The 26770-nt window shown below is 34.2% G+C and overlaps 2 protein-coding genes and 1 pseudogene across 5 annotated transcripts; 2 read left to right on the top strand and 1 right to left on the bottom strand.

The window, feature by feature from the left end:
- The first annotated feature begins 1012 nt into the window (after positions 1–1012).
- LOC145813460 (uncharacterized) lies at positions 1013–5816 on the top strand. 3 transcript variants are annotated; one of them, XR_014356550.1, is made up of 4 exons: positions 1013–1282; positions 1439–1543; positions 4286–4658; positions 4864–5816. XR_014356550.1 is itself a non-coding variant. In XM_082908887.1 (3 exons), the coding sequence occupies exons 1-3, from the start codon at positions 1082–1084 to the stop codon at positions 5101–5103; spliced, it is 546 nt and encodes a 181-aa protein (XP_082765013.1). In that variant the 5' UTR covers positions 1013–1081; the 3' UTR covers positions 5104–5241. The 3 variants fall into 3 exon arrangements, 1 of the variants encoding a protein (XP_082765013.1); XR_014356549.1 differs by having other exon boundaries at positions 4286–4795; positions 4864–5092; XM_082908887.1 differs by lacking the exon at positions 4286–4658 and having other exon boundaries at positions 4864–5241.
- LOC145813254 (uncharacterized) lies at positions 5120–5641 on the top strand. Its single transcript, XM_082908538.1, has one exon. The coding sequence runs from the start codon at positions 5120–5122 to the stop codon at positions 5639–5641; it is 522 nt and encodes a 173-aa protein (XP_082764664.1).
- A 9598-nt stretch (positions 5817–15414) lies between the features above and the next one.
- LOC114304423 (uncharacterized) lies at positions 15415–20319 on the bottom strand (annotated as a pseudogene). The gene is made up of 4 exons (XR_014356344.1): positions 19835–20319; positions 17345–17661; positions 17032–17257; positions 15415–16790 (listed from the first exon to the last, which is right to left on the bottom strand). The product of XR_014356344.1 is annotated as an uncharacterized LOC114304423 (transcript).
- Between the last annotated feature and the right edge of the window lie 6451 nt (positions 20320–26770).

Here is a 26770-nt window from a genome sequence, read left to right as displayed (position 1 = left end):
GAGAATTAATTTTTTTTTTTAGTGGTGTAACGAGATGAAATGTGTAAAGAGGTAAAGTAGTAGTATAAGTAGAATCACTCTAATTTTAGTTACACACTTCTTATTTTCTCAGTACACTACACTTATTAATTCTTTTATTACAATTTTATCCTTAATTAAATTACCTTTTTAGACATCTAATCATAGTCAAGTATAGATGAATGGTCTAGATTGGACCAAGTAAAGATGAACAACTTACTCCCTCCGTCCCAAAATATTAGTTCCTTATTCCATTTTTCATTGTCCCAAAATATTAGTCCCTCTTCAAAAATCAAGTACAAAAAATAATATAAATTTCCTATTTTACCGTTCTTTTAAATTAATAAACAATATAAAAAGTACAATTATGACATTGATATTCTCAAAAAATGTACTATCAAAAGGATAAATTTGGAAAATCAACTTTTTTCAAATGCAATAATTGTACAACCAAAAAAAGTTGGATTCTCCAAAAGAGACCATTATTTTGGGACGGAGGGAGTAGATTACTTTATTAAAATATATATATATATATATATTAAAATTAATTTTTTATTTTTTTAATAAATTGATCTCAACCGTCCATCTTACTTGGCCCAATTTAGACCGTTCCCAATAGAGAGCCAAGTAGAGAACTCCATGCTCCTCCCCTCAATGCCGGAGTAGCTAATGGTATTGTACCATGTGTTCTCCGTTTTGCATGAGAACTAGCTAAAGGACAATGAAGTGACAGACTGTATATTTGACTTCGTAAATAATATTTCATTGGAAAATATTTGGTAGTTCAAAATTTTGTGACTCAAATGGCTCAAATCTGTCAAAACGACGTCGTTTTAATGCTGTGTTTGGTTGGGGTTTTTGGGGTGGGATTTGGAAAAGGAATGAGAAATGTAATCCTATTTATGTTTGGTTATAATAAAAAATATATGGGAAAAGAAAGGGGGTGAGAAATAAATAAAGAAATAGGAGACCTTTTAGGACATCAATTCTATTTTATATCTGTGAGAAAAGACTGAGAAAACTGAGGGGAAAAATTTATCGGGGAGAGAGAGTTTCATTGTTCATGGCTTCTCGCAGGAAACCATTCTTGAGTAGCTTCAAAAAACCACCATCGACGAGTTTTGAAGATCTAACTCCAGTAGCAAACTCTGATTCGCAGAATCATTCAGCAAACCCTTCCAATCAGGGATCATCATTTGCTTCAATTGGTAATCTTCAATCAATGAACTCGATTGAAGATTCATTGCCTGGATTTTTAGATCAGGTATTTGTGCTCCTCTTTCATTTTGTCTTACCTTCTCATCAAACTCAGATCTCTATTGATTTCCACCAATTTGTTTATTTATGTTCAAGTTGCTTTACAATTTTGCTTCGAAGTGAAATTGCAGATCTAACTCTGGTAGGAATTTCTAATTCGCAGCATCATTCAGAAAATCGCTCCAATCGGGGATCATCATCTGCTTCAATTGGTGATCTTCAATCACTGAACTCGATTGATAATTCATTGCCCGAAAGTTTCGATCAGGTATTGGTGCCCCTCTTTCGTTTTCTCTTCTCCTCTCATCAAACTCAGATCTGTATTGAAAATTCCATACATACACACACCTATATATATATATATATTTTATTACGAATTAGAGATTATAGATACATGGATTTGTTCAGAGTAATAGAATTACCCATAGATTATATGCACAGTTTAGTAATATACAATTGCATGATGTACATTTCACAATGACTATTGATATCAAAATGCAACCAAAAATACCCTTTAATATTCAATCGAGTAATACTTGTAATTTGTGTCAAAAAATTTAGCTTCAATTTCTGAACAACGACAATCTCACTTTGAGGCATATAGGTATCACAATCATTACATTCAATAAAGCAATCTGTTACATACAAGTGCTTCTTAATGCCAAAGATACTTACAAATGGTCTCATAATTTATAGGGAAAAATGATGCACATCAAAACAAAAATATTTTATTTCATGAATTACTTTTTACTTATTTTTATTTACTCGTGTGGATGTTTCACCCAGAATATTACAAAAAACCATAACTTAGAAAGAACACATTTAATTTTCAATTTAGAAAAGAGTTGTGTTTTTCATGTCAACCAATTAAGTTTTGTTGTGCCATTTGGTTTCAAACTAACTTTCAGCCTAAAATAGAACAACTCTTTTTGTTAGAAATCTCACTCTAGCACTGTTATTAAAATGCGTTTAACACATCAATCATTTTTAAATTGACTTTCAAACCGAAAAGCACAAAAGACTTGTTCATGGATCATTTCACGTATTATAGAGAATTTCAAGTTGTGTACAATGTAAGCCATACAATATAATATTGGGATTTTTTTTTATTGTTCAATATTACGAGAATGCATGATAAGGTATTATTCATTTACATTATTTATTTAATGATAATTTCTAAACAAAGAACTAATGCATAAATATTCACATAAGCGATAAAAAAATATAAAAAATTAATAACATATAATATTTCTCTTAAATTTAAATGTTTTAGGAATTAGGATTGCTTCTCAATCTAGGAAGTTCAGATATATATATAATGCTTTGGAGGCCCCTCTTCATGTCATCATTAAGTAACAACTCCCTAATCTATTATGAACATAATAATAAACAAATGAAAAAATAAATTTAAAAAATATTGGTATAGTATCTCATTAGGAGGTTACAGATTTGACTTCCTCTTTCCTCCAATAACCAAAAAAAGTTTATAATTAACCAACATGAATTCTTGGAGTGGATATCATTGTCATTGAAGAAAGCATTCCTTTAGGTAAGAAAACTTCTCATTATTTCAACCACCACAGGCAAATTAAACATATTTCATTACTAGAATAGTGCATACAATGGTGAAGTCAGAATTTTAAAATGTGCTTAGGGTTCCTCAAGGCTTAGAAGTTGTATTCTTTTTAGTTTTTTTTTTTTTTTCCTTGATGAGTTTGAGGTTATTTTGTGTTCTCCCCACACACGTTCCTTTAACAGTCTAACTGGACCTTTTTCGTTGATTGCAAGCATTTGAATGCCTCATTTTTGATAAATGACTATTGTCATATTGGAGAATTTGCTAATGTCATTACTATTAGATGGTTCTGTTTTCATTTCATAACAAATTCACTGTTTTAATTTTGAGTTAACATGGCACCTCTACTCATGATTTCTGGGTCCACCACTGGTTGTAGCACTCTGTGCAGTTTTCATCTTCACAAGTGATCCTGAATTAGGCATTTATGAAGCCTTTATTAGGATTAAATCCATTAGCTTCCTTTCCTGCTTAGAATGCTTGAGAAGCCTGCCAAGATAGAGATGGCAGTGATACTATGACAATAAGTGGGGTTCATTTTGTGCTGCCTTTGTATGACATTTGTATCCTTTATTTTACTCTTCTTTATAAGATGGAAATTTCAATGTTTAGCTCATGTATTTCACTGCCAATGCCATTTTCTGTTTGGATCCATATGTTTGTTGTTTCTCCTTTTCTGTTGGGAGGAGGGATACACACATCTTGTTTAATTCATTATAAGTCTAATCATAGCTTAAGCAATAGATGGATGACAACTAATGAAAATTACACTTCTACATTAATTCAGTTTTACAAGAGTGACAGATGTGCCCACTAAGACAGCTCAATACCTGTACACAATTTAGCCGTTTACTATTCCAATCTTTTTGAGTTTTTCCCAACATTAAAGTAGAAACAATACAATATCAATACATAAACTGGAACTATAAAACTCTGATTTGAATAGGACAAGCTTCTTATTTATTTATGAGTTTGTGCTTCAATTTGTCTTTGGTTCTGCTGCTGCTGATTCAATCACGATTTCCTGCACAAACAAATTAATAGTTCTATGAGTTCATGATAGATTTTTTTAAACTTAATGCTACGGTTGATTCTTGGATTTATTTTGGAATAATATAGTTTAGCAACTTAATACATAAGACCTGGTACCTGATTAGCACTTGGAGTTTTTTCCTGATTAACATCCAAATAGTTTACCATTTGACCAAGGAAGAATTCAAATGTAACACCATATAAAAAAGATAAAGTGGGCCTATTAATTCATATTTCTGCATCAACTTGTTGTCTCCTATTCATTTTTACATGCTTCAAGTTAACCAATCAAATGGGTTGTCATTTTGAGTGTTGCCTAGTCTATGAACTTTTTGAAGTATCATTTCAATTCTAGAACATTATTAACAAGTGGATGTGATTTTTTATATTAAAAAATTGTAGATAAATGATCAAGAGGAGTGGGAAAAGTATAGAAAGTGGGCAGCCACTTTTGTAGCTATGTATGCTTCATATGCTGTCAGCCTTGTCTCAATTCTTCATTGTCGTGATCATATAAGGAAGTCAATTTAAGAACAAGGAGATTATGAAAGATATGCCCTAATTAAACGGCTAACGACTTTGGAAGATGCAGATTGTCGTAGCCAGTTACGCATGAGCAAAGATGCGTTTGCCACACTAGTTAGCATGCTTAAAAGAACTCAGTTTCTTAGAGACAATCCTCAAAGTAAAGTAGAAGAACAAGTTGCAAAATTCCTTCATATAATTGGCCATAATTTGAGGAACCGTACGATCAAGTTCTTTTATAGACGATCAGGTGAGACTATTAGTCGACATTTTCATCAAGTTCTTAAAGCCATTATATCATTGGAAGATATCTTTTTAAAGCAACCTGATGGATTCAACTGCCCTCCAGAGATTAGAAACAATCCCAAGTATTGGCCTTATTTTAAGGTAGTTACATGAATGCAATTAGGGTATATAATATTATATGTTTGGATACAAATAATGAATTTTTACAGGATTGTGTTGGTGCGATTGATGGTACACATTTTCGTGTAAGAGTGCCAAACAAGGATGCACAAAGATACCGAGGACGAAAATGCTATCCCACTCAAAATGCTTTGGCTGCATGTTCTTTTGATTTAAAGTTTACATATATCCTTCCGGGATGGGAAGGATCTGCTTCAGACTCGAGAATATTAGATAATGCATTAACAAGAGAAATGGATAAATTGATCATTCCTCAAGGTGATCACTGAACGTGTATATATGCTGATGAATATAAATCTATTTTTGTTTTCTTTCAAACTAACATCATTTAGTTACTTGTTGGTCCTAGGGAAATATTACTTAGTAGATGCAGGATTTCAACTAAAAACTGGGTTCCTTGCTCCATATAGAAGTACTCATTACCATTTGAAGGAGTATAGTGTTCATCAACCAGAAAATTCTCGAGAGCTTTTCAACCTTCGTCATGCATCTTTGCGAAATGCAATTGAAAGAGCCTTTGGTGTCCTAAAGAAAAGGTTTCCAATTTTAGGAAGTGGGACAGAGCCATATTATGATGTTGACACTCAAACAGATATTGTTTTGGCCTGTTGTATTTTGCACAACTACCTCATGGGTGTTGATCCCAATGAAAGTCTTATTGAGGAGGTTGATACAGAGCTTAGAAGAGCACAAGTGCAATCTAACGTGGCTAGATCAAGTTTAGCTGAAGAATGTAGGGAAGGAGAATTGTTAAGGGAGCGAATAGCTACTGACATGTGGAGAGATTATGATATAAATCTTCAATGACAATCAAATTATAATATGGATTTTGGAAAACAGAGAGGGGCTAGAAGGGTTATTTGATGTTCTTCTTCTTGTTCTTGTTCTTATGATGTACCCATTATGTACTCATTTTCTTTACATCAATATAATATTTTTCTTTTGCTGATAAAACAAAAAATTGACAAGTTAATTATTATTATTTGAATGTTATCTTGGAATGAATTATATTTTAATTTGTTATTGTATTATGTGAAACATTGCGTTTGTTTGGGTGATAATTTGCTACTAGTTATGCTCTTCTTCCGATATGTTTTATGGCATTTTTGAGTGTAGGTGGAAGGTGACCAAGAATGTTCAGTAGAAATTGACAAGAAACATTTGAAATGGAATAATCAAATGGATGTTGTTCTTATTGACTCACTCTTGGACCAAATGCTCAAAGGGCAAAAAATTGGTGGTAGTTTTACATCATCTGCTTATAGACCTGCAAGCAATGCGGTGAGTACCAAGTTTAGTGTACATTGTGATTCCAGTCATGTAAGGAATCGGTTGAAGACTTTAAAAAGGAATCTTGCAATGGCTAACGATATGTTAACAACTAATAGTGGATTTGGATATAATCATTCAACACAACTGATTGAAGCTACAGCAGGTGTATGGGAAGCTTACCTCAAGGCATATCTAATTGTCAGATTGATGTAGTTCTGTACTAGAAAATTACAATATTTGTTCATCATTATTTAATATAATATTATATATGCTATTCTCTATAGGCAAAGCCTAAAGCTTCTCAATTTCGACATGCTCCGATTCAAAACTTTCAAAAGTTATGTCAACTCTTCGAAAAGGATCGAGCAACTGGGAGTCTTGCTATAGGTCCAAAAGAAAAGCGACTTCGTTGGGCTGGGCAACAAATTCTTTTGGATGATGAAAATACTGATCATACTGAGTCACTCTCAGAGAATTTTGATGGGATTGGAACTCAAGATGACCAAACTGCTGAAGTATCTTGTTCCTCTAACTCAAAGAAGAGAAAGAATAAATTAGGTGACACTCTGAGTGAGCAAATAAGGTCAATTAAGGAAGGTCTAGATGCAGTTGCAGCAGCGCTTGATCGTGGTAACCTTCGGAACTACACAAATGGACAATTATTTGAGGAGATTGAGAAGGTTAGTGGCATGAGTGATGCTTCTCGAATGAAGGTGTATCAAGTTCTTGCTAAAGAAGTGAGTGATGCTCGAGCGTACATAGAATGCCCTATTGAACACCGAGGTCTTTGGTTGTCTATTAAATTCGGATCTTCAATCTTTGATGCGTAGTACTATTTTTCTTTCGTTGGTACTTTTTTATTTGAATATTTCAGGGATGTGGTGAATCTATGAAAATATCATTAGGCTTGGATTTTTTGTCTGTAGACTCTATTAGTTGGTGGTGAGTCTATTTTGGTAGATGAATCTGTTATTCTGATTGTGATGCATTGCTGCACTATGATACATTGATGTTATGTTTTCTATATTGGTGGATGAGTCTGGTGTCTTGGTTTTGATGTTCTGCTGCTGATGCTGTCTTATGCTTTGGTTTGGTGTTCTGCACTTATGTTGTTGCTTATGCTAGCTGTCTGTAGGTGGTTGTGATGCATTGCTGCACTATGATACATTGATGTTATTTCTTTGTTTTTTTTTTTTTTTTTGGTAATGCTTGTGAGATTATTCTGATCATCATAATAGAACTCTTGGAATCATCATTATGTTCAATTTAAATTGGTGTCTGTCTGTTGAATCTGCAATTCAAACTTTATCAAGTTTGGAGGGGAAGCTCTTCCACTAATATATAAATGCTTTTATATTATTGTCAATATATCAGTATACTATTGTAGTTTTACATGTGTTTGGGCTGGTTTGCTACTTACAATATGTCAAAAGTTGGTGTTTGTTGGTTCAGAATTCCACATCAATGCTGTTTTATTTACACACCAATGATGCTGGTTTGTGTCTGTCTGTAAGCAGCATAGCATTTTTTCATGGTTGCAACCAACAATATAATAATATCATATATAAATATATGTAAATCCCGTCTCTGTGGAATTATTCTTTGCATGAGCATAATTTTTCTCTCTATCACATATGCTTTTGTTTGCTAGGAAATTCAATCATATATGCATCTTCAGTGTTCTCAAAAACAGAAAAAGAAAAAAAAAAAAAGATGAGCTGTGTAATTTTAGTGTTTGACTATATGTTTTCACTTGTTCTGTGCTCTAGTGATTGATGTGGTTGTTATGTTCTCGTACATTTTTGGTTGGATTAGAAAAATTAGAAGAAAATAACATATATATATATATATATATATTTGTCGAGAAAATATAATAAAGTTTTGTTTAGTTATGATTTTTTATTTTTATCAAATTAATTTTTTATTTTTTATTTTGATTGATTTTTTATTTTGATTGATTAATTTTTTATCAAATTAATATATATATATATATATATTTATTTATTTTTATCAAAATATAATAAATTAATTTTTTATTTTGATTGATTTTTTATTTTTTTAAAAAAAATTAATTAATTAATTTTTTTTTTTCTAAAAAACAAATAGCACTTTGATCATGTGCAACCTTATTTTTTGTTATTGCAATTCATGACTACAATTCTGTGTGTGAAGGACAATGAGAGAGTTCATGAGAAATGATTTCTTTTCCTCCTTGGATTCCCAACACAACCAAACATAGTTGGGATTTGGAATTCTATTAATTCTTTCTCCTTTTCCTGTCATTTCCATTTCCCTTTCCATTTCCCTTCCTAAATCCCCCAACCAAACACAGCGTAAGTGATTTGAGCCATTTGAGCCACAAAATTTTTAGCTACTTAGCATTGTTGTATTTCATTTATACACCTTTATGATTTTTTTTAGCAAATATTTCTTGTGTGGATACCCTCCAACTAAGCCCAACTTAGGCCAGTTCGGGCCAATGCCTGTCCTATAAATTTTTATCTTTAATTTTTAAATTTTTTTTTTTAATAAATATTTTTAAAATTTTAAGTAATTTTTTTATTTTTTTAGATATACATTACTTAAATATATTTTTAAAATAAAATATTTATAAAAATAATTTAAAAAATTAATAAATATACAAGAATACGAAAATGTACTGAATTTTCATATATATTTTTTATATTTTTAGTATTTAGTGAATTTTTTTAAACAAAAAATTCATAAATATTATACATTTTAAGTGTATTTATGTTAGGTATATCTAAAAAAAATTTAAAAAAATATTTCAAATATTAAAAAAATTCAGTGAAAACAAAAAAAATATGAAAAATAAAAAATTTTAATTTTTTGAAAAATTAATCCTGAAAAGTGAAACCAAACAAGTTGTTGTTTTTTTATTTTTTTGGGAACTTACCAATAGGTCCATATACAAAATTCAAAATCTATCTAGTCCCAAAATAAAATACTTGTACCAATTAGTGCTATATTTTTTCATTGTTGCTAAAATATCCTTTTTTAAATTTAAATACGTTGCTACATCCTATCACAGTCGAACTTCCGTAAGATGATTACCAGGGACTCGCTGGAATGTTCAACATCACTGGAAGTTGTCGAAGTATCACCAGTAATTCACCGAAGTATCGTCAGAGTGTTTTGAACGTCATCAGAAGTCATCGGAATGTTTAGAATGTTCGTTGGACGTCAAGAATATCTCTAGAGACTCACCAGAATGTTCAGAATATTGCAAGAAAAAAAATAAATTAAGAAATTAAAGCGAAAAAATATAGCAAAATATGCTAAATATTGATAAACTAAAAGAAGAAAGAAAGGAAAAAATAAGAATAACAAACAGTAACAATGAGAATAAACATATATTATTTTTAATTTTTGTAAGATTTAAATAAATAATCTCCAATATTAATCAAATTGAAAAGTAAGTTTTGAAACTATAAAATATTATAATTTCAAAGAATGATTTTATTAAGCATTTATTCTTATTAATCAAATTTAAAAACATGTTATGAAATTGTAAAATTTTATAGTTCCAAAGAATGATTCATTTTAGCACCAAAAAAAAAAAATTGAAACCATAAAAATTTGTTGTTTTTACCGCCTGTAACTAAAATTCGAAAACAATTTGTTTAAAAATTGAAAATTTTCTCTATTATAACAAGAAAATAGAAGTGCATAGTACAAAAAAAGTAAAAAAACTGAGAGATCAAAGGAAATAGATAGATATAGAGAGGCTCGTATTCTGGCAACTATTTTTTTGTTTAGATCTAGTCAGATCTGACGTAGATCTACTTATCTTCTTCATCGGAAACTCATATTCTTTGCCGTCGGTGAGTGCGAAATAAGGAGTCAATGCTTGGTGATTGTCGATGAACCCCAATCAATGGTGGTCGTTAGTCGTCTATGACTGTAGATTATAAAGAGAAAGAAAAGAAGGAAGGCATGGTCATAGTTGTAGTCGTCGTTAGATATTAGAGAAAGAGAGATAAAGAAAAGAAGCAAGGAAGAGAAGATAAATGGGCACGTGACTCTTGAGTCTATCTAAAAAGTTTTGGGATTAAATAGAACACATAATTTTTAAAAATGGCATATGGGTAATTTGTCCTTCATTTTTTTATAACTTTTGACAGGTTTAAGGATGGCCCAATGAATCATCTTTATTGCAGAAATGGGTGGTCCAATGGACCGAATTGAAGTTCAAATTCACAGCCCAAATCCAGAACTATACTCATTTGGGCCAGATCCATGACCCTTTTTCAACCTAACTAAACTGCCACTTTGTACCCCAGCCACTACTACTAACTTCGACCAACATCTTTCATCCCATAGTTCTCATTCTCTAACCATTATTACCTTTCGAATCTACCTTAGAACGTCTCCAATGGTGAACCAAACCTGGCATCAGATTTAAATTTTGATAAAAAAAGTCACTTTTTGGAGCTCCAATGGTTTCAGCAAATTGGTATCAAAATGAGAATTCAACAAAAAATTCATCAAAGTGAGAAGAGGGTACAGATTTCACTACTTTACTGTGCGTGACCGTTGGAGGAGACCAACCGGTCAACCAACCGGTTGACTGGCCGGTTGACCAACCGGTCGACCAGTTCCCTTTCAAATAGGTAGGTTCAAACCGGTCAAAAAGGTTCAAACAGGTTAAAAAAAATATATATTTTGCCTTACCGGTCGACCCTCCCCTTTTGATGCACAGTTGGAGGAAGAAATATCAGATTGAGAAAATTAGCTTTTTTTACTCAAATTTGATGAAAAATTTGGTTCACCGTTGGAGATGGTCTTAAGTCGTCGAATTTGATGCTAATCCCAACAATCTCCCACCTTTTCCAAGCCGATCATGCCATTCCTAGACTTGTGACCTCTACCAATCTAGTTCCTCTTTTCTTATTGGAAATCTCTTCACCATTGCGATCCTCCTTCACTCCTAGCCCTTTACTATAATAACCTCTCATTATTTTTTAATTTAAGAACCCCTTTTGTATCAATTTTATTTTATTTTATTAACCCCTTTTGTGTCATTCTTTTCTTATTGCCTATTTTATCATTTTTCGTTTTATCATTCAAATAACCAATGCCAAATCGATGATTTGTATTGGGTTATTCTTTGCTAAGCGGGGGAAAATTGTTTGATTCCATATTGTCAAACTAGTTATCGATGTTCAAATGTTCTTTGTTATATGGAACGGTACCTATTTACACTAAGGAGTTGTTTGGGATATCCTAAATAAGTATACTTTTTGACTTTTTGGATTAAAAAGTTAAGAAAAAAATATGGTTGTTTGGGTTAATTTTTTGACTTTTTTATAAAAAAAAATGTGTATTAAAAAATTGTATAAATTAGTGTGTAGGAGAAAATTTGTTTTTTGGGTTGTACAACTATCCTTCATGCGCAGGTTGAATAGATGGTAAGGGTAATTGTCTACTTTTCAGGCATTTTAGTGGACGGTGCTTTTCGACTGGTGGGGGCCATCACGGGTCCCGTTTTGATTATCTGAACTGTTCAATGTGTAGCACTCGTCGAGTACTATATACTTGTAAAAAATCACGTTGATCAGATATCGATAACTATCTGATCAGATTTATTTATTTTTCAACCGTTAACTATAACACCATCCTTTTTTTTATACAAAACTGATTTGATCATATAGTTATCGATATCCGAACAACATGATTTTTTATAGACATATAGTACTCGACAAGTTCTACATATTCAACGGTTCAGATTATCAAAACGGGACCTGTGATGGGCCCCCACGGGCCGAACAACAGTTTGTTCAAATTCAACCCAACTGTGCAATTTTCCTTTTGAACCGCAGCACATATCTGACTTTATTGTGATTGATGAGTTGTATTTTTGTGTGTAAAATTAATTTTTTAATATTTTTTTTGGTGAATAGTGATAACTTTTTAACTTTTTGAGTAACTTTTTGACTTTTTATCTTTTTTGAGACATGCCAAACTTGACCTAACTCACACTGTAGTGGTGCAATATAAAGGGATAGTGATGACAAAGGTGCACGATTTTTGAGTAATGATTGTGAATAAAAAAAAGGAAATGGAGGTGGATGAAGTATTACGTGTTTGATAATGTGAAAGCAACGGTGCTAGGGACCCCAACACCCCCAGTAGGCCAAAAAAATATATATTCCCTCCAATCACGTGGTGCCGGGGGCACTGGCGGTGGAGGTCTTAAGCTTTATTCAGGTTTCGTTTGAAAACAAGTTAATTTAGTAATTTTTTGACTATTTGGCTAAAATATAAGTTAAAAAAAACTAATATGTTTGGGATGACTTTTTGGCTTTTTACGAAAAAATGTATAAAAAGTAAAGAGAAAAGAGAATCTTTGACTTTTTGGTATGAATTGTTGGCTTTTTGATTTTTTTAGTAACTTTTTAACTTTTTGACTAAAAAAGTCACTTGCCAAACGAGGCCTCAATGTGAAAGGGGGAGTAATTATCCTGTTTTTCGGGAATTTCATGTTGATGGTGTGTAATGGGTTAAAAATTTTAATTTTTGTCTTTTTTTTTTAAACTAAATTTTTTAATATGTTAAGTAATTTTTTTAATGTTTTAGATATACTTCACCTAGATATACTTTAAAAATAAAATGTTTATAAAAAAATATAAAAAATCAATGAATACACAAAAATATAAAAATATATTGAATTTTTTAAAATTTTTTATTATATATTTTTGGTATAATATTATATTTTTTTAAGCATATTTATATTAGGTATATTAAAAAGAATATATAAAATATTAAAAAAATTCAATAAAAATAAAAAAATATGAAAAATAAAAAATTCAATTAAAAAAAATCAATTTTGAGATAATATATACTATTTTTATTAATATATTGAAATCAGTATAGGTAATAAATTGTGAGTGGTTAAAAAAAAAAAAAAAAAACTTGCTCGCCACACTTGAGTTTAAAAACTTGCTGAGTTGACCCACTTTATTCGCCGAGTTGACCCACTTTATTTATTTATGGGTAAATTACAAATACACTCATTCAAATTTCATTAAAATACAAATTGCCCATGTAGTTTTGAAAATTACATTCCACCCCTAAGATTTCTAATTTCATAATAAATCGCCCCTTTTATTAATAAATCATAAAGTCAATTAACAGTTTTTAACGATGTTAAAAATATATTTCAATTAATAATTTAGGTAATTTTATTATTGTATAAGAGAGCAATTATGAATTTCATTTTTTAGTTAATTCTGTTAAATAAATTTTTTTAATAAGGGGGTATTTGTAATTTTTCAAACCACAGGGAGCAATATATATTTTAAGCAAATCTTAAGAAATGTATTTGTAATTTACCCTTTATTTATTTATTTTTTTGATAAATTACACTGACATTCTCTGATATTTGATTCAATTACATATTATTTTTGAAATTCTAAAAATTACATTGACACCCTTGTGATTAATAGTTCTATTTTATAAATTCCTTACTTATATAAAAGTAATAACTTTTAGTAAAAATAGAAAAAATGACATTAAAAAAAATAAAGTAAAGAAAAGAAAAAAAAAAGAAATAAATAAATAAAAGCAATGAAAGAGAGTGTGTATGAGTTCAATATTTCATTCCGTCTAAATAATTACAATGACAAAGAATTAATATAATTTTTCAAAGAAAAAAAAGATTAAAAACTCTAAATTAAGAGCTTTAATTGATGTGTGAGTCTAATATGATGTAATATTTTAACCTTAATTTTATTTTTTAATTTTTTACATCATTAATACTCTTTTAAAGAGGGCGGTATCATTTCTCTTTTTCAAACATCATTAATGTGAGTCTAACTTTTTCTTTTTCTTTTTTTTTTTTTTTTCCTTCCTTTTCTGCGTTTCCTCCCTCTCTTCTTCAACGATTAATAATTTGGAATATATAGGTGTATGTAATGTACACATGCATGTCTAAGTGTTGGAACAAGCTTAGGTGATGAGTCTATGGTTAAATAGTAGCTTCGATTGTGTAAGCCAATAAAAAGCAATAAGGAATTCTGCATGTTCAACTGATTCCTCAATAACAGAAAAATAAAGGGACTGAATTCTGAATGTGCAATTTTAAAAAAGTTAAATCTGCATCTCACTGAATTTTTATGTGGGAATTCATTGGCTTTTCAGTTTTCTGCAAATAAATTTTCAATGGGTTATCAAAAAAAAAATTTTTGGAAAAAAACAGAGAATGAAATAACTGAAATATAATCGTTGGAATTACAGAGGCTGTTCAAAGAATTACAGAGGCTGTTCAAAGTAGAACATAGTACTTTTTGGAATGCTAAAGAAAATGTGTACCCTTTTAGTTCAATCTTAGCATCATTGATATATCAGTTTCAGATATAAGAAATTTTAGTCAATTGCACCATGTCATCACTGTGTTTAACTCTTTCAAGCATCATAAATCCCTTTTTTTGCCTTTATCTCATCAAAATTGGCTACAGCTCTTTGATTCTCATTGTGCATGCACTGCACATGGTTCAAATGTCTTCATATATATATATATACACACATATTGGTTTCTGAGAAGCAGACCTTCTATGGGTATTTCAATTTATAATTTACACGTAATTCATGAGTTAGTTCACATCATACATAATTACAAATATTTAAAGTTTTCTATGTTAGCTTGATTTTTGTTGTGTCATCGTAGAATCATAATGACTTATGCTAAATAAAGCCGTCCAACAACACATCGTTCATCTTCTTTTTGTGCTAAACAATTCATTTTTTTTTTTTTTTTTGCTTTGCAAATCCTTACAGGGGAAATTTGATTCATTCTGAATATGGGGAGTTATGAGATTCTTTGTGACATTTTGTTGTTCACTTATTTTCATGGCCTTGGTTTTATCTTTATAATATATTTTACTTGCATTCAGTGATGAAGTGGGGTTTATTCATCCATCCCAGTTTGTCGCGCTCAATGAAGAGGCTGTCGGTTCCCTCCTATCTTCTGTTGGGACTATGCATAGGGTCCTGGGATCCAGAGTATCAAAAGTTAATCCTTCAGAGACAGTTTTTTGGTGTAGAGACCATAAGTTGGGCATCTCAACTCAGGTTCTTCTGCCATTATATAATGTGGCAAAACAAACTTTTATGGCTGCACTTGAAAGATACAAGATGCATAGCAACTTATCTGTAAAGAAAGATGAATATGGAAGTGATAACATGTCAAGTTGGTATGCATCTTCCCTTGATGTCCTTGAAAGTGAAGTTATGAAGCATAGCAGGGCTCTGTTGTTGCTAAGCTGTGATTTTGGCACGGTGTGGAATTCCAGGTCATTCCCTTTCTAATATTTATGTTGATAACTTTATTTTCTTTTGGTCACTTGTTTTTGTTTGATGCTGACTTTGACTTTTGGAAGTTCGATAGCAATTGTCTTGAAATGCTTATGAGTTGTGTTTCTTCTCAAGTGTCGGTCCATTTTATCTTCTAGTTGACCTGTGCAGTACTTCATTAATACTAGTCTATAGTTTAACTTTCTGGTAATTGAAAAATGTTTCGTTGTGCCTGTGACTTACTATCAAGTGATCCAGATTCTATGAAATATGTTATTTATTATCAGTAATTAATCATTTTTTATTACCTACCTGACTTTGCATTCCTTAAAAATAAGACACACAGCACTAGGACAAAGGAGATACATCATTGCATACCTTTCAAAGTTTAAGAAGATGAATGCCAAGATTTAGAAATTATGGAACTTCGAGAAAATTTTTGTAGTTTTTTTTTGTGGAATAGTAAAGTTTTCAACTCTGTAGTTTCTATTACTGTTCATTCTGATGATTTCTCACTCTCTCTGTTCATCTTCCTCTCAAACTCTTCATCTGCTTCTCTCTCTTGAACTTGGTTTCTTGATATAAAGAGAGATATTTATTGCTTTTACTAAAAGAGAGAATGTAAAGAGAGATGTTTGTGTCTTGTGCTAGAACCATGTTTTCTCGCTGATGTCATTTGTGATATGATCTTCTGGGATTTGCGTTTTATATATCATCTAGTCTTTATCATGATACCTTTTTATCTGTTGTATGTACCTTGCAGGAAACTGGTTTTGTCAAATAAGCAACATTCTCAGATATTTGTGGATGAACTATTATTGTCTGCATTGGTTCTCTCATATGCGCCTAAAAGTGAATGCTCTTGGAGCCATAGGTAATGGCAATTTTATTTAAGCGGAGTTGCTTTACACTTAAGTAGGCAATGCACTGATAAAAGTATTTGTTGTATTAGGCTATTATAGACAACAATATTAGGAACTAATCCAGCTGTTTCAATCTTTTCAAACAATGCCAATGCCTCATCAAGATATTGGTTGTTGCATAGGCCATCCAACAAAGTAGATAAAGTAAACAGATTAGGAATTTGGCCATAAGTTTGCATCTCATCAAGAAGCAAAAGTGCATCTTGAGGTCTTCTTGTTTGGCACAAGCCACCAATAAGAGTGGTGTAGGTAATAGTATCAGGAAGCAATCCTTTTCAAGACATTTCCTTAAAGAGATTCATGGCTTCATCTATGTTTTTGATCTTACAGTACCCATTTATCAAGATATTATAAGCGAAAACATTAGGAGCACAACCCCTACTGACCATAACATCAAACATTTTCCTTGCCTCATCTACTTGGCCACACAGACTGTTAAAATCCACCTACTACACACCTACCACTACCACCTACTACACTCTCACCTACTTCACCTACTCTCCACCTACTCCTCACCTACTACACACTCACCCTCTTCTATATATAGGAATCATGAATCATTGTAATAGATATCAATACAACAATCAATAATACATCAATTCTTACATGGTATCAGAGCAAGGTTAAGAATTTAATATTTTTCGCTTCACCGGCGGGCGGCAACCTCGCCTTGGCCGCCCGCCGGACCTCAACCAATTTGAGACCTCCATCAACTCGCAAGACCTCTCTCCTACTTTCTCTCTCTATTTCCCGGAGAGGGTTCGAGGTTTGCTTCGCTGTCTCAGATCTCAGCGATTCGAATCTCTCAATCGGTTTCTCTCTCGTAGATCCGAGTTCTGATCTCGGAGGTTCGATCTCGCCACCACGGCGGCCGCTAATGCTCCGATCAGCATAAGGGAGGCCCTCACGTTGTCTAGCATAGGGATAAATCCACAGTTCATCCTGTTCACTCATGTTACCATGGAATCCGATAAGTATATATGCGTTCGGGAGACATCACCTCAGAACAGTGTCGTAATTGTTGATATGAATATGCCAATACAGCTCCAATCTACTGGAAGTATGGTGGGGGCAGGGCATTGATGAAGAATGCTTTGCTGTCAAAGCCCCTCTCACCAGCTCAAGAGCTTCCAGCTTCCGCATAGGTAGATTGCATGCAGCAGTGCCCATGGCTGGGGCAGTATTTGTTTCAGAATGCCTGAGAACGGTGGCTATGGTCTTTGGGTCTAGCCTGGTATTGATGCCATTGGCACGCGAGGCCGTCCGACTTTTGATGGCCGTTTTGAAAGGTTCCATGGCAGCCATATCATCCATCACCTTTTGCACACACATCCATATTCTTTTTTATTTTTAAACAAATCTTCACCTTTATTTTCATTATTATAAAGCTTAGTTGCTCTACACTTCTAATTTCTTTTTTTTTATTTACTCACCCATCCACCGCCCAAACTTTCTTTTTTATTCTAAAGCTTAATTGGTGCTCTCCCTGTTTCCCAGTCCCTCCTTTATTATTTTATATTCATCATTATATATTCATTATCACTATGCTTATCATTTCATCACCATCACCATATTTTTTTTTTATTCGATTCCCTTACTTTTCAAAAAAAAAAAAAAAAACACACAAAATCAGACTCCATGTGCTCTTTGACCCTTTTTTTATCCACCCTTACACACACCCACAAATATATTTTGATTACCCTTCCCAACCAAATATCTTTTGTTCTGATTTTCAAAGTTCCGAAAAACAAAAAAAAAAAACAAAACAAAACAACAAACAGACGAAGACGGCCTGCACACCACTCTCATTTTATTCATATCGGGGCTCACCCCGATCACCATTTTACATCAAAAAAAAAAAAAAAAAAAAAAACAAACACACAAAAACAAAACAACCGCACCCACAGTGGGATTTTTCTTCTCTACTCTGCCGCCGGTCTTTTCTTTTTGCCTCCGTCCTGGGCGGCCCTTGACGGTGCTGCCTCCGTGTTTCCCACGCCGCCGAGCACGTTCACTCCCCCCTGCTCCTCCACTGCAGCATATGGCGGCCCTCCAAATCGGAACATCACGGTGGCCTTCCGCTTCAGCTCCTTATTTTCCGCCTTTAGCACACTTATCTCTGCTCGCGCATCCTTATACATGCGTTGGAGCAGAGCCAGTTGGGCGTTTAACTGCTGCACCTCATTTGTCCTACTCTGCAGCCGGTGCGACAAGTTTGTGACCGCAGTCATGGTTTCCACACATGACTTCAATGTATACTGATTGGCTTCAATATCCGTTTGCACCGCCATTTTTTGCTCCACCGACCACATCAGAAAGTTCAGCGGAGCAAAACCAGAGGTGTTTGGTTGAGGTTCACGGGCCACCGCACCAGTTATCTCTCTTGTTGACTCCTCGTTGAGGTCTGGAAAGAGAGTGAGCAGACCCCGGGAAGACGAGGCCATGTTCTGGGTAGCTGACCGAGAAGACGAGGCCATGTTTTTTGGGTTGCTGAGTATTTCAGCGAAGCAGCGATTTTCGACTGGTATTTTCAGAGAAGAATTGGTTACAGAGTATTTCAGAATACAAATGTTCGGCGGTTTCAGACTGGTTTGCACAGCCTCCGCCTCAACCTTGTTTAAATAGCCAAGGCAGCCACGCGCAGCATGCGCCGCTCGGCGCTAGACCAACATGGGCGCGCCTTTTGATGGCACGTCTTTTTATGGATTTGGCACGCCTTTTGATGGCACGCCTTTTTATGGATTGGGCACGCCTTTTGATGGCACGCCTTTTTGAAAAATTGGGCACACCTTTTGAGGGTGCGCCTTTTCCAACGGTCCGACATGACCCTATAAACTGTCCCGACATTTGATTCCGGTTAGCCTTTTACAACGGTCCGGCATGACCACATAAAACTGTCCCGACATTGATTCCGATTAGCATCTCCAACGGTCCGACATGACCACATAAAACTGTCCCGACATTTGATTCTGGTTAGTTTCTCCATCGGTCCGGTGTGACCTCGTCAACTGTCCAGACTTTATCTGCTACAACGGTCTGCCACAACCATACAGTGTCCTCTACAACGTTATAACACCACCATACAGTGTCCTCTACAACGTTATGACACTACCATACAGTGTCCTCTACAACGTTATGACACCACCATTCAGTGCCTTCACCAACGGTCTGACACGGCCATACAGTGTCTCCTATCCTCTTTTCTTTTTATGTATTTTCTTGTTTTGTTACTCTCTCCAAACTCAAGTTGGTTAGTTCCTATCCCCTTTGAGTTTGCGGGGGGCTATTAAAATCCACCTACTACACACCTACCACTACCACCTACTACACACTCACCTACTTCACCTACTCTCCACCTACTCCTCACCTACTCCTCACCTACTACACACTCACCCTCTTCTATATATAGGAATCATGAATCATTGTAATAGATATCAATACAACAATCAATAATACATCAATTCTTACACAGACAATACCCATCCATTACAGCACTATAAGTGACAACATCAGGCACCACACCTCTTTGGATTATCAATTGAATTACAGCACTATAAGTGACAACATCAGGCACCACACCTCTTTGGATTATCAATTGAACAACAGCTTGTGCTTCTTTGGCCTTTCCTTCTTTACAAAGTGCATCAACTAAAACGGTAAAAGTTTGAACATTTGGCGAGATATTCTTACCAACCATTTCATTCAACAATCTTATAGCTTCTTTCCACTCACCTAAACTACATACACCTTGAATTAATGACGTGTAAGTGACGACATTTGGTGAAAAACCTTTACCTATCATTTCCGAAAAGAGCTTGAAAGCCTCGGTTACTAGTTTGTCCTTGCAAAGTCTATCGATGACCGTGCTGTATTCCACTAGTCCAGGCTCACAACCTCCTATTTATTCCATCTTTCTTAGTAAAAGAATAGCAGCACTGGTGTTTCCAATTTTGCATAGTCCATTTATTATAGTGCCGTAAGAGCATCTCCAACCCTAGCATCTCCAACCCTGAATCAAATTTTTCATCAAATCTAAGTAAAAAAATGACTTTTTCCTCAATCTGATACCGAGTGTTCTAACGGTTGATTTTCATCAAATCTGTGCCGGGATAACCGGTTAGTAGACCGGCCGGTCGACCGGTTAAGCCAAAATTTTATTTTATTTTTTTTTGAACTTTTTGAACCTTTTAGTGGTCGACCGGCTGGTCATCGGTAAGGCAAAAAAAAAAAATTTTTTTTTTCAACTGTTTGACCTTTTTTTTGGAACTGTTTGAACCTTTTGGTGGTCAACCGATTGGTTTCCCCCAACGGTCACGCACAGTGTTTTGATGAAATGAGGAGCCTGTCCTCATTTTGGTGAAACGTTTGGTGAAATCTCGATTTGATATCAATTTGGTGAAACCGTTGGAGCATGAAAAAATACTTTTTTCACCAAATTTTAAATTTGATGCCAGATTTGGTTCAGGGTTGAAGATGGTCTAAGTAATGAAATTGGGTTGGAACCCTTTCTCCACAATTTCATCAAAAAACTTTAACTACAGAAGCCATGTTACCATTAAGACAAAACCCCTTTGATGAGGGTAGTGAAGGTTGTGGTGTCTGGTTCATGACCAAGTTTCAATAGATTCCTGAAAACAGAAAAACCCAAATCAACTCGATTCAAGTTACAGAAACAATTAATCACGATGGTAAGTGTAAACTTATCTGGTTTGATGAAACCAGTTTCTAACAAATTCATTTTCCTAAAAAGAGAAATCACGGTGGAGTAATGCTTCGTTCTTGCAATTGAAGTTAAAAGTTGATTAAATTGAACAATTGATGGTAAAGGTCGCATTCGAATCATGTGATGAAACTGAGTTAGGGCACCATCATCATCATCAAGATTAGCAAACCCATATTGAAATTGGTCTTCCGCGGAAGCTTTGATATGAAGATGAGAATAGGGATTCAGCAAGATTGTAAGAAAACAAGGAAATTGAGAGAAAATACCCTTGCGAAGATGATCACAAACACCATTTCTCAAAACCACAGCAGCATCGGCACTTCTCGCCATCATCATCTCTCTCTCTCTCTCTCTCTCCTTTCTACAACGCTGAAACGTCATGTTTCGTCACAAATTTCTCGTTTGTGTTTTCGTATTTCGTTTTCTTTGTTTTTCAAAGCAAAAAAAATGACGCGTTAGAACACATGGTTTTTTGCATCATTTTTATTTTAGTAACGATAGAGAGCCGAGAAAACACAAACCCACAACTTTTAAAATAATCTAAATTATTTATGTCACTGTCAGACACAATTTTTTAAAAAAATTTAAACATATCAATGACTAATGGGTGATTCTATTTACACACCTTAATTACTCTTAGTTCACACCATTATTAATAAATTTTTAATTATAATTTTATCCTTCAATTAAATATTCAAATTGCCCTCATCTTTATTTCATCTCCTTCATCCACAAACCCTAACCTAACCTATTGACAACCACCGCAGGCTGCTGCCACCGCTATCGCCGCTGCAGCCCCTTGCCTTCAGTCGCCTCCTCTCCACAGCTTTTCTCTTTACTTTCCATCCTCAAACAGCTTCCTAGACGCTGTTGTCCTAACCCCAACATCACTACACACCACTGTCGTTGTTGCCATCACCATCAACCCTTGTCATCGCAACCACCACCAACCTCTCTCCCTAGGCCTGTTGCGTCTTCCCTAGCTCCGTCGTTCACCCCTCTGCCGTTGTACGCCCTTATCTTGCCATCGCAAACAACCCCGCTCCACCTTTTTCCACAACGAACAACTCCCCCACCTACTTTCACCATCGCGATCCATCTCCCTTACCTGTCCATCGCGACTCAACCCCAGGGCCTTCTCCGCCACAGAGAGAGAAAGAGAGCCCTAGGGTTTCCAAATCTAGACACTAAAAAAGAAGAGGAAGATAGAAGATGGGCCACAGAGAGAGGTGACAGAGGTAGAGGGGTATAGGGCAGTGGCTGACGGCTGGTGATGGCTAAGGGTTTGGATTTGTGTTAGGGTTAGGGTTAGGGTTAGGGTTAGTTTGAGAAGATGGGGGTAATTTGGAATTATTAAAAAATTAATGGTGTGTATTGAGACAAAATTAAAAGTTTTAATTTGTGTATAGCATGAACTAAGCAATTGGTGTGTACTGAAAGGATTTGTGTTGTGTAAATAGAATCACCCATGATTAATACATCAGTAGGAGTCGTGAGGATCCTTTTTTATAGAGTCCCAAACATTTTCCTTTTTACTTTGGGTTAACAGTAAATTTCCACGAGAACAAAAGTCTATCAACACAGAATAAAAGTCTACTCTCAATTAAGGATATGCGCGGTGCGATTCGGGCGATTTGAAAATAACATTATAAATTGAATGGAGGATTAGTAAATTGACAGATTGACAATTGTGATTTGAACGGTTTTAGACGGATTGATGGATTGACGCATAATATATAACAATAATTTGTATAATATTTTTCATATATATATATAACTACTAATTTCTAATAAGGTTTCGTTTGGCAATATGCTGGTTTAGCCAAAAAGTAAAAAAGTTACTAAAAAAGCAAAAAAGCCAACAACACATACCAAAAAGTCAAAGATTCTCTTTTCTCTTTACTTTTTGCACATCTTTTCGTAAAAAGTCAAAAAGTCATCCCAAACATACTAATTTTTTTTAGCTCATATTTTAGCCAAATAGCCAAAAAGTTACTAAATTAGCCTGTTCCCAAACGAGACCTAAATTTCACATAAATCTCTCTAACACTCATTTTTACTTTAATATTTCATTATAGGTTAAAAAATATATATGTATTAACTCTAGCGAAACAGAACAGTTTTGAAGGCGGATTATAAATTTTAAAGTTTAAACCGCAGTTAGCGGATAGAGCGGTGTAGATTGATGCAGATCGTTGCAATTTTAATAGATTGAGCGGTATTTTGCACAACCTTACTTTCAATCATGATGTGGGATTGAGATTAAATTTGTATAAAATGTATAGAATAAATTTGAACTACACGATGATAATTTCAAATAATAAAAGTCTGAATAGTATTATTATTTTTTCCTTAAATTATCACCCATTTGCATTTTACTGATAAATTTCAAAACTCAACCGTTAATCACTTCAAAAGTATTATCCTTTTATTGTTAATCCCGTTTGTTATAATTCTTTTACACTCTGTTTGATTGAGAGATTTGAAAATAAAAAGAAAAAATGAGTGTGAAACTAAAGATGTAGGAGACAGTACAAATGGAATCATTAGATAAAGATATTATTGTCTTAACAAATTAATAACATGTATTATTGTTCTTAGAAAATTAAGAAGTGAAGCGCATGACCTAACATAGGTTAAATCACGGGATAGAATCCTAACAAAAGATATTTAATAAGATAATAATTTGAGGAGGTTAACTATTGCAGGCAAAGTACAAATGAATCATAATTGGGTGAATTATACTAACGGTTTCTATAGTTTGGAATTTGTGTCACTTTGGTTCTCGACTTTTCAATTGTGATACATTTGACCCTGCATTTTGAATCTTGTTCCAAATACGGACAATTGAAAATACCATCACTCAATTCAAAGGTAAAGTTGTCAATTTGATAAGATATACACTAATTTGACAAAAATAAATGTCAAAAAAATATTTTTGAATTTTTAAAAACTATTTCTATCCACCAAAGATAAAATTATGTAAAATTGATAAATCTTTTACACATTTATTTATTTATTTTATCAAATTGATTTTTATTATGTGTTTAGATGATAATCATGTAATGGATGGTTGTTTTTATTTTCTTTAAATTAGTTTCTATTTTTTTTCCAAAACTCAAATATAGCGAGCACTTTGATATCATTATTAAACCAATCCATTAAACCAAAAAATTCAAAACTAAAAATATTTCATATATTAAACATATTGATTACACATTAAAAGCCTAACAACCACACATTACATGATTATCATCCAAACATATTATAAAAATTTATTTGTGATTTATCAATTTTACATAATTTTATCTTTGGTAGGTAGAAATAATTTTTAAAAATTCAAATTTTTTTTTTTTTGTCAAATTAGTTTATATTTTATCAAATTGATAACTTTGCCCTTGAAATTTAGCAATGATTGAACCTTATTTGGAATAAGATTTAAAATTCAGGATCAAATGTGTCATAATTGAAAAGTCAGAGACTAAAGTGATACAAGCCCCAACTATAAGGACTGTTAGTGTAATTCGCCAATCATAATTTTAGGGGGTTCATTGTAATTCACTTTTTTATTTTTGTACAATTTTTAATTATTTTTTATGTTTTTTAAAATGTGAATTGTTTTTGAAAAATATTTTCAAACATAGTTTCATAAATAATTTGTCAAACAAATTTTGATTTTTCAAAAAAAAAAAAAAACCAGAAAAAATTAGCATTCATGTTTGATTTGATTGTGTTCGTCTTTGATTTTGTAGAAAATATAATGGTAACAAGATATTAACTAGTTTCCTAATTAATTCAATGGAATTTAAATATTAAAGAACTATGAAATCCACTGAATAATGTGAAAAGCTAATAGTTTAATTTGTGTCTTCATTTACATATTGATAAGGGCCATGTGCCACATCCCTGTGAGGAACTCCCACTTCTACCTTATAAGGGCACTGGCCTCTCCACTTGTCAATAGACCTGTAAAAAATTAATGTATTATTGATTGATCATTGATATTATTGATCGATATTTTTGTATACAATGACTCTCCTATATATAGAAGAGAAAAACATATTCACCTACCACACTCAACTCTCACCTATCAACTCTCACCTAACACACTTAAATTAATGTATTATTGATTGATCATTGATATTATTGATCGATATTTTTGTATACAATGACTCTCCTATATATAGAAGAGAAAAACATATTCACCTACCACACTCAACTCTCACCTATCAACTCTCACCTAACACACTTACATCTACCTACCACACTCAACTCTCACCTAACACACTCAACTCTACCTACCACACTTACAGCCCCCCTCAAACTCAAGGGGGATAGGAACTAACCAACTTGAGTTTGGAGAGAGTAACAAAACAAGAAAATACATAAAAATAAAAGAGGATAGGAGACACTGTATGGTGGTGTCAGACCATTGGTGAAGACACTGGATGGTGGTGTCAGACCGTTGTAGAGAACACTGTATGGGGGTGTCATAACGTTGTAGAGGACACTGTATGGTGGTGTCATAACGGTGTAGAGGACACTGTATGGTGGTGTCATAACGGTGTAGAGGACACTGGATGGCGGTGTCAGACCGATGTAGAAGACAGTTTATGGGGTCATGTCGGACCGTTGTAGCAGACAATGTTGTGACAGTTTACAGAGTCTTGCTGGACCCTTGTAGAAACTAACCGGAATCAATGTCGGGACAGTTTACAGAGTCTTGTCGGACCCATGAAGGAGCTAACCGGAATCAATGTCGGGACAGTTTACAGAGTCTTGTCGGACCCTTAAAAAGTCGCACCCTCAAAAGGTGTGCCTAATCTATCAAAAGGCGTGCCATAAAAAGGCGTGCCCAATCCATAAAAAGGCGTGCCATCAAAAGGCGTGCCATCAAAAGACGTGCCATCAAAAGGCGCGCCCATGTTGTCGGCGAGCGTCGAGCGGCGCATGATGCGCGTGTCTGCCTCGGCTATTTAAACAAGGTTGAGGCGGAGGCTGTGCAAACCAGTCTGAAACCGCCGAACATTTGTATTCTGAAATACTCTGTAACCAATTCTTCTCTGAAAGTACCAGTCGAAAATCGCTGCTTCGCTGAAATACTCAACAACCCAAAAAACATGGCCTCGTCTTCCCGGGGTCTGCTCACTCTCTTTCCAGACCTCAACGAGGAGTCAACAAGAGAGATAACTGGTGCGGTGGCCCGTGAACCTCAACCAAACACCTCTGGTTTTGCTCCGCTGAACTTTCCGATGCGGTCGGTGGAGCAAAAAATGGCGGTGCAAACGGATATTGAAGCCAATCAGTATACATTGAAGTCATGTGTGGAAACCATGACTGCGGTCACAAACTTGTCGCACCGGCTGCAGAGCAGGACAAATGAGGTGCAACAGTTAAACTCCCAGCTGGCTCTGCTCCAACGCATGTATAAGGATGCGCGAGCAGAGATAAGTGTGCTAAAGGCGGAAAATAAAGAGCTGAAGCGGAAGGCCACCGTGATGTTCCGATTTGGAGGTCCGCCATATGCTGCAGTGGAGGAGCAGGGAGTAGTGATCGTGCCCAGTGGAGTGGGAAACACGGAGGCAACACCGTCAAGGACCGCCCAGGACGGAGGCAAGAAGAAAAGACCGGCGGAATAGGCGAAGAAGTGAGGTCGGTGGGTGGCCTTCGGCAGAAAAGAAAACAAATCTTTGGGTGTTTGTG

The sequence above is a fragment of the Camellia sinensis genome, chromosome 15 (assembly GCF_055761805.1).
Source record: "Camellia sinensis isolate YWXY chromosome 15, ASM5576180v1, whole genome shotgun sequence".
In the NCBI taxonomy this organism is placed as follows: Eukaryota; Viridiplantae; Streptophyta; class Magnoliopsida; order Ericales; family Theaceae; genus Camellia; species Camellia sinensis.
Note: the sequence above shows the minus strand (reverse complement) of the source record. Positions and strands in the feature narration are given on the sequence as shown.